The sequence below is a fragment of the Entelurus aequoreus genome, linkage group LG02, assembly GCF_033978785.1.
Source record: "Entelurus aequoreus isolate RoL-2023_Sb linkage group LG02, RoL_Eaeq_v1.1, whole genome shotgun sequence".
Classification (NCBI taxonomy): Eukaryota; Metazoa; Chordata; class Actinopteri; order Syngnathiformes; family Syngnathidae; genus Entelurus; species Entelurus aequoreus.
In genome coordinates, this window is record NC_084732.1 from 55,083,620 (window position 1) to 55,092,488 (window position 8,869).

The 8,869-nt window shown below is 46.0% G+C and overlaps 1 protein-coding gene across 1 annotated transcript; it reads right to left on the reverse strand.

Moving 5' to 3' along the window:
* Positions 1-1,632: 1,632 nt before the first annotated feature.
* On the reverse strand, positions 1,633-3,658 carry LOC133663619 (uncharacterized). Its single transcript, XM_062068224.1, has 2 exons — positions 2,827-3,658; positions 1,633-2,321 (listed from the first exon to the last, which is right to left on the reverse strand). The coding sequence occupies exons 1-2, from the start codon at positions 3,351-3,353 to the stop codon at positions 2,138-2,140; spliced, it is 711 nt and encodes a 236-aa protein (XP_061924208.1). The 5' UTR covers positions 3,354-3,658; the 3' UTR covers positions 1,633-2,137.
* Between the last annotated feature and the right edge of the window lie 5,211 nt (positions 3,659-8,869).

Genomic DNA, 8,869 nt, shown 5'->3' on the forward strand with positions numbered 1-8,869 from the left:
AGCACGGAGGCTTTAAATTAACACATCACAAAGGGTTAATAACCGTTAATGTATATCCATGCAAGGATATACCGTATTTCCCGGGGTATAGAGCGCACCGATATTTAAGCAACGCCCACCAAATTTTAGAAGAACAAAATATTTATGGTAAAAATATGGTACCAACGATTTTGTGAATGTTTATTTACATACCTTTATTGTTTCAAAACTGTGTCTGTAGCACAGCAGTAAAACGGCTGATCAAACAAAACCGAAGTCATTGTCATTGTTTAGCTCTCCAATCAACTAAACAGACTCAATAAGTCCACGGTGACAGTTTTGGTGAATTTACAAAAATACAAAAAGAATGTCATTGTAAGTTAATAATGCTAACCCAGACACTTGTAAACGTGTAAGCATATTCGCTAATGCTAACAATGCTAGCTTGATTACTGATAACCAACAGTAACAACTTTTCAGGGTCTTTGTCAGCGTAAATTGAAAACTATTTGTTAAATACAAATCATTATGGCGGTTAAAGGGAAACTTCGGTTTTTTTCAACCTGGGCCCTGTTTTCATAATTTTTTCTGTATATGTGAGTGCTGGATAAAACATTTTTTGAGGTCGCGCCAGTATTGAGCAGGGCAGGCAGCCTCCAGCCCAGCTAACGCTCGTACACAGGGCAACTGGCTCTCGTCAAAATTCGGCCTATAAACATGCATTTTTTTCACACTGACAGGCTCAGATAGTTACAATGAGTGTCCGACAACATACTAGAAAGGAGAAATTAACGTATGTCTCTACCTTTAGCTGGAGATCGCTGTTTGTTGTGAGCTGTGTCCAAATCTCACCACGCTACAAATCTCGTTCCGAAATCTCGCGATAACTCGCGACAAAACACCGGTGGAAAAACAGTTACCTGACTGAGGTGAAGAGAGACGACCGAAGTGATTTTGTATTGGACTAAGTTACCGAAGACTGTTAGTTTAGTTTTATAGAAAAGGATAAAAGTAAAACAATGGTTCGTGAGTGCGCATTTCCAAACTGTGGCAACAAAATGTTGCGCTACTCTTCGCGCAGCTTTCATAGACTACCTTACTTCAACACGGACACACTGAAGTTATGGCTAGCTGTGCTACAAATGGATGCCGACACTCCTGTTGATGTACTGCGCCGTGCCGACCACAGGGTCTGCAGTGATCACTTTGATCGGGATGACTACTGCCAGTCAAAGAAGAGACCAAATCCGAAGCACCTTTACCTAAAGAAAAGTGCAGTCCCAAGATGGGAGACACCAGCTGCATGCAGAGTGCAGGTAATGTTACGTTATTAGCTAATATGTTGTGTTGATGTGATATCAGTATACACGAATGATAGTAGCAAATATAAGCACTGTATTAGCACCTTTACTAGCAAATAGCATGTGTAAACTTTCAACTAGTGTAAAAATCAGACAAAGGATGCTCATACGTAGCTGACAGCATCTATAATTGACCTAGTTTGTAATTTCAAACACTGTGCATATACTTTATCAATGAGTTGAATGTGTGATCGCTGTTTTGATGTTTTTCTTAGTTTGTAAATTCAGCTACAGCACCGCTTATAAGCATTTAGTTTGTAACTGTATTTTCTGGTATAAAAAACATTCACCTAAAACTACCTGAAAAATGAATATGCAACAATGACATGGTACACTACAATTTATGTTTTTTTCTTTTTGCCTTAGGAGAATGCCGGTACAGGTTTTCCTTCTCTAAACAAAGCGCACAGTGGGTTGCAAAGCCCATCTATGAACGGACCAAGCAAACCTTCCGTACCAACCTCATGGAGAGAGTCCTGAAGAGAAGGGATGACCACACTGTTGTTTATACAGAGCCTTTGCCCTGTCGCAAACCACGCCGAAGATTACTGCACAACATAGCTCCTGTTCCGAGGCCTGAAAAGGCAGACTTACTTGCACGGCACAGTTCACGGTTCAAACCATACTAAAGCTGACAAAAAATAATGTATAGAACATTATTGGTGTGTGTGGGGGTGTGGTTGTGGGGGTGTTGGTTTGTGGTTTAAAATAAAGAGATAGAAACACAGCTGTGCTATTGTTATTACTTTATTGTAAAAGATTGAATCTTACAGTGATATGTACGTGTACAGAAATATTTACAGTATATTGAAGATGTCCTCTGCCTCGTTGAAGCCAGTGTAAGTGCCGGTGGGAGAGGGGTACTTGCTTCTTATAGCCATAACTATACATCTAGGCAACACTCTCCTATTGCCACGACCTAGACGCTCTCCTCTGAGCGCCCACTCCAGCACCACACGGTAAGCCACTAGTCTGCATTGGCTGGAGAAGAGGAAAGAATCAAGTTTATTTGTGAAAAGTATGATGACTAAATACATACTGTAACAGTTATGAAGACTAAATACATACAGTTCTGAAGACTAAATACATACAGTTCTGAAGACTAAATACATACAGTTCTGAAGACTAAATACATACAGTTCTGAAGACTAAATACATACAGTTCTGAAGACTAAATACATACAGTTATGAAGACTAAATACATACAGTTATGAAGACTAAATACATACTGTAACAGTTATGAAGACTAAATACATACAGTTATGAAGACTAAATACATACTGTAACAGTTATGAAGACTAAATACATACAGTTATGAAGACTAAATACATACAGTTATGAAGACTAAATACATACAGTTATGAAGACTAAATACATACTGTAACAGTTGTAATGACTAAATACATACTGTAACAGTAATTACTCATACCAGAGACCTTTCTCAGTAAATAAATTACACAAAGCTAAATATGTCACGTATACTCACTCAATAGACAGCTGGCCGTTTTCTCCCTGTGGTCTTGGCCGCCTCTTCCAGTTGATTTTGGGAACATGGAAGAAGGTCTCTAGCACTGCCCTGTTGATCAAGGAGGGGAAATCCTCTGATGACGTTACACAGCGTTGTGTACCGTCCACTGGGTAATCCCCAAACACAGCTGGCTGCAAAAGGTCCCATTCCCTGCAACAGAGGCATTCCTCCTCTGTAGGCAAAGGTACACAGCACCCACAGGAACACCACCAGTTTCCAGTGTTTCGCAGCCTTGCAGCAGCTGGTTCCGTGCCCTCTGCCTGTTGCCCAACTCCGTCTCTCCTCGTCCGTTCTTCAATTTCTTGAAGCTCTTCATCTGTGTACTCCGGCTCAAATAGATACGGCCGGCCATCAAAATCAAATGCAATTTCATCCACGTCGTCCACATCAGGCAAAAATTCAGCCATGACAGACAAACAAACAAACTTTTCTATAAAACTAAAATAACAGTCTTCGGTAATCCAACAGAAAATCACTTCAGTCATCTCTCTTCACCTCAGTCAGGTAACTGTTTTTCCACCGGTGTTTTGTCGCGAGTTATCGCGAGATTTCGGAACGAGATTTGTAGCGTGGTGAGATTTGGACACAGCTCACAACAAACAGCGATCTCCAGCTAAAGGTAGAGACATACGTTAATTTCTCCTTTCTAGTATGTTGTCGGACACTCATTGTAACTATCTGAGCCTGTCAGTGTGAAAAAAATGCATGTTTATAGGCCGAATTTTGACGAGAGCCAGTTGCCCTGTGTACGAGCGTTAGCTGGGCTGGAGGCTGCCTGCCCTGCTCAATACTGGCGCGACCTCAAAAAATGTTTTATCCAGCACTCACATATACAGAAAAAATTATGAAAACAGGGCCCAGGTTGAAAAAAACCGAAGTTTCCCTTTAACAAAGAAAAGTCCAATAATTAGCCGCACTGTTTCATAAGCCACAGGGTACAAAGCGTAGGAAAAAAGTAGTGGCTTATAGTCCGGAAAATACGGTATATGTAGTCTCAGCAATTAAATGTAGTTTGTGGTAAATCCTTCTATATATTTACCTCGGACGAGGCGAGGCTCCGTGCTTCATGCCTGGTGGTGCGTCTCGTTGGGCCCCGTGTCCGAGTAGGTACATTGTCACGAAACAGGTACTTCTGACTTCTTTCGATGTAGTGAGCTGTGTTAATTAATACAACCAATATCAGAGCATTTTAGCTTGTGGGATCACATCTTACCTGGAAGTACAACACAAATAAACATTGTGGACTCACACAAAGAAACAAAACAATCACTTGCCATGTATGGAGATAGCCGCTGACATCCCAAGGTACTTCATAAAACGGTAACAAGGCACAATTGTTTCGTAAATATCACCACAATGCCTCCATGGCTTGAATTAAACCCATCCATCCATCTTCTTCCGCTTATCCGAGGTCGGGTCGCGGGGGCAGCAGCCTAAGCAGGGAAGCCCAGACTTCCCTTTCCCCAGCCACTTCGTCCAGCTCCTCCCGGGGGATCCCGAGGCGTTTCCAGGCCAGCCGGGAGACATAGTCTTCCCAACGTGTCCTGGGTCTTCCCCGTGGCCTCCTACCGGTCGGACGTACCCTAAACACCTCCCTAGGGAGGCGTTCGGGTGGCATCCTGACCAGATGCCCGAACCACCTCATCTGGCTCCTCTCGATGTGGAGGAGCAGCGGCTTTACTTTGAGCTCCCCCCGGATGGCAGAGCTTCTCACCCTATCTCTAAGGGAGAGCCCCACCACCCGGCGGAGGAAACTCATTTCGACCGCTTGTACCCGTGATCTTGTCCTTTCGGTCATAACCCAAAACTCATGACCATAGGTGAGGATGGGAACGTAGATCGACCGGTAAATTGAGAGCTTTGCCTTCCGGCTCAGCTCCTTCTTCACCACAACGGATCGATACAGCGTCCGCATTACTGAAGACGCCGCACCGATCCGCCCGTCGATCTCACGATCCACTCTTCCCTCACTCGTGAATAAGACTCTGAGGTACTTGAACTCCTCCACTTGGGGCAGGGTCTCCTCCGCAACCCGGAGAAGGCACTCCACCCTTTTCCGGACTTGGAGGTGCTGATTCTCATCCCAGTCGCTTCACACTCAGCTGCGAACCGATCCAGTTAGAGCTGCAGATCATGGCCAGATGAAGCCATCAGGACCACATCATCTGCGAAAAGCAGAGACCTAATCTTGCAGCCACCAAACCAGATCCCCCCATCGCCTTGACTGCGCCTAGAAATTCTGTCCATAAAAGTTATGAACAGAATCTGTGACAAAGGGCAGCCTTGGCGGAGTCCAACCCTCACTGGAAACGTGTCCGACTTACTGCCGGCAAGCTCTGGCTCTGATCATACAGGGAGCGGACCGCCACAATCAGACAGTCTGATACCCCATACTCTCTGAGCTTCCCGAGGGACACTGTTGAATGCCTTCTCCAAGTCCACAAAACACATGTAGACTGGTTGGGCAAACTCCCATGCACCCTCAAGGACCCTGCCGAGAGTATAGAGCTGGTCCACAGTTCCACGACCAGGACGAAAACCACACTGTTCCTCCTGAATCCGAGGTTCGACTATCCGGCGTAGCCTCCTCTCCAGTACACCCGAATAGACCTTACCGGGAAGGCTGAGGAGTGTCATCCCACGATAGTTAGAACACACCCTCTGGTTCCCCTTCTTAAATAGAGGAACCACCACCCCGGTCTGCCAATCCAAATGTCCACGCGATGCTGCAGAGTCTTGTCAACCAAGACAGCCCCACAGCATCCAGAGCCTTAAGGAACTCCGGGCGGATCTCATCCACCCCCGGGGCCTTGCCACCGAGGAGCTTTTTAACTACCTCAGCAACCTCAGCCCCAGAAATAGGAGAGCCCACCACAGATTCCCCAGGCACTGCTTCCTCATAGGAAGACGTGTTGGTGGGATTGAGGAGGTCTTCGAAGTATTCCCTCCACCAATCCACAACATCCGCAGTCGAGGTCAGCAGAACACCATCCTCACCATACACGGTGTTGATAGTGCACTGCTTCCCCTTCCTGAGGCGGCGGATGGTGGTCCAGAATCGCTTCGAAGCTGTCCGGAAGTCGTTTTCCATGGCCTCCCCGAACTCCTCCCATGTCCGAGTTTTTGCCTCCGCGACCGCTGAAGCCGCACACCGCTTGGCCTGTCGGTACCTGTCCGCTGCCTCAGGAGTCCTATGAGCTAAAAGAACCCGATAGGACTCCTTCTTCAGCTTGACGGCATCCCTCACCGCCGGTGTCCACCAACAGGTTCTAGGATTACCGCCACGACAGGCACCTACTACCTTGTGGCCACAGCTCTAATCAGCCGCCTCGACAATAGAGGCGCGGAACATGGTCCATTCGGACTCAATGTCCAGCACCTCCCTCGTGACATGTTCAAAGTTCTTCCGGAGGTGGGAATTGAAACCAACTCACCACCAGGTGCTGATCGGTAGAAAGCTACGCCCCTCTCTTCACCCGAGTGTCCAAAACATGAGGCCGCATATCCGATGACACAACTACAAAGTCGATCATGGAACTGCGGCCTGGGGTGTCCTGGTGCCAAGTGCACATATGGACACCCTTATGTTTGAACATGGTGTTCGTTATGGACAATCCGTGATGGGCACAAAAGTCCAATAACAAAACACCTCTCGGGTTCAGATCCGGGCGGCCATTCTTCCCAATCACGCCTCTCCAGGTTTCGCTGTCGCTGCCAACATGAGCATTGAAGTCCCCCAGTAGAACGAGGGAATCACCCGGGGGAGCACTCTCAAGTACTTCCTCGAGTGAATCCAAAAAGGGTGGGTACTCTGAGCTGCGGTTTGGCACGTAAGTGCAAAACACAGTCAGGACCTGTTCCCCCACCCGAAGGCGGAGGGAAGCTACCCTCTCGTCCACCGGGTTGAACTCCAACGTGCAGGATCTGAGCCGGGGGGGGCAACAAGAATTGCCACCCCAGCCCGTCGCCTCTCACTGCCGACAACGCCAGAGTGGAAGAGAGTCCAGCCCCTCTCGAGAGAACTGGTTCCAGAGCCCTTGCTGTGCGTCGAAGTTCAGTCCGACTATATCTAGCCGGAACTTCTCCACCTCGCGCACTAGCTCAAGCTCCTTCCCCCCCGGCGAGGTGACGTTCCATGTCCCAAGAGCTAGCTTCTGTAGTTGAGGATCGGACCGCCAAGTGCCCTGCCTTCGGCTGCCGCCCAGCTCACATCGCACCCAACCTCTATGACCCCTGCTATGGGTGGTGAGCCCATTGGAGGGGGGACCCACGTTGCCTCTTCGGGCTGTGCCCGGCCGGGCCCCATGGGTACAGGCCCGGCCACCAGGCGCTCGCCATCGTGCCCAACCTCCGGGCCAGGCTCCAGAGGGGGGCCCCGGTGACCCGCATCCGGGCGAGGGAAATCTGGGTCCTTTGTTTTTATTTTTCACGGAGGTCTTCGAGCTGCTCTTTGTCTGATCCCTCACCTAGGACCAGTTTGCCTTGAGAGACCGTACCAGGGGGCATAAAGCCCCCGGACAACATAGCTCCTAGGATCATTGGGACACGCAAACTCCTCTACCACGGTAAGGTGGCAGCTCAGAGAGGAGTGAATTAAAATACAAACAAATACACAAAAACAGGTAACAACGGGCAATAAAAGTGGGTTTTGCATAATATGACCCATTTAAACTGGACTGGAGGTTTATGCCACTATTGTTTCTTATTGTTACATATGATATGACAAATAATACAGTCCTAGTGCAACTTAATATGGTCTCATGTATAGTGGCGACAATGGTTGGCCAAGTTATGCAATCACACTGAACACTAAAACACGACGCATGTCTCAACAAGATGTTTTTCAGGGCCGTGTGTCTCAAGATTCTCTTAAGATGAATAATGCTTAGCGAATCGACTGAGTGGTATTCATATAACTGACATAATGCACTAGTTGGCATATAAAAATGATTACATGTCACAAAAATATGAAGTTAATTAATCAAAATGTGGCTCTAGAATACATTTCATAAAATAGAAATATAGCTAATTTAGTCACCTATCAATCACTGAATATAAGTATATGAACATAACACATTATCCATCAAGTGGATAGCACATAAAGCAGTAATGACATTGGGATAACTTATTTATGGTGAACAGGAATTGATGAGGCTGCACATTGGTTCATCTATAAACCACCAAGAGTCATGCGTTTGTCTCCGTCTGAATTTATGATTTGCTGTCTGGAATTGTTCCCATGTAACAGACTGTACTGTTAATGTTGCAATGGTACATATTTTTAAGGTTTAATGGCGGCAAGTCTGTTTGAGGTATTAGATAACTTCTACAAAGTATCGTCATTTATCGTCATTTTGGATAATTTTGATATACTTTGGTCGTTAAACTTGTCAGCCAAGTTCTTGTATTGTGAACACTCATCCGTCAGTGATTCCCATGGATCAGCAATCTATTTGTGGCGGCGGAAGGGTGGACAGGAATGTGGTGGGTGTATTTTTTTAAAATGATATAGAGATGTAATACATATAAGCGATATATTAGCAGCACCCATTACATTTTAGAAGAAAAACATATGTTTCCATATATTAGCCGCACCAGACTATAAGCCGCAGAAATATACGTTGTAAAATTAGTTATTTTCACAGAAAGATTTTTTAGATGTTTTTTTACATACCTTAATTGTTTCCAAACGGTGTCTGTAACGCGGCAGTAAAACGGCTGATCAAACAAAACATACGTCATTGTCATGGACCCACTAGCTGCTGAAGCTACCTCTCCAATCAGCTAAACTGATTCAATAACTCCACGGTGACGTCTTGGTGAATTTACTGAGGTATTTAGTTATTGGCATTGTAAGTTAAAGGCCTACTGAAACCCACTACTACCGACCACGCAGTCTGATAGTTTATATATCAATGATGAAATCTTAACATTGCAACACATGCCAATACGGCCGGGTTAACTTATAAAGTGCAATTTTAAATTTCCCGGGGAACTTCCG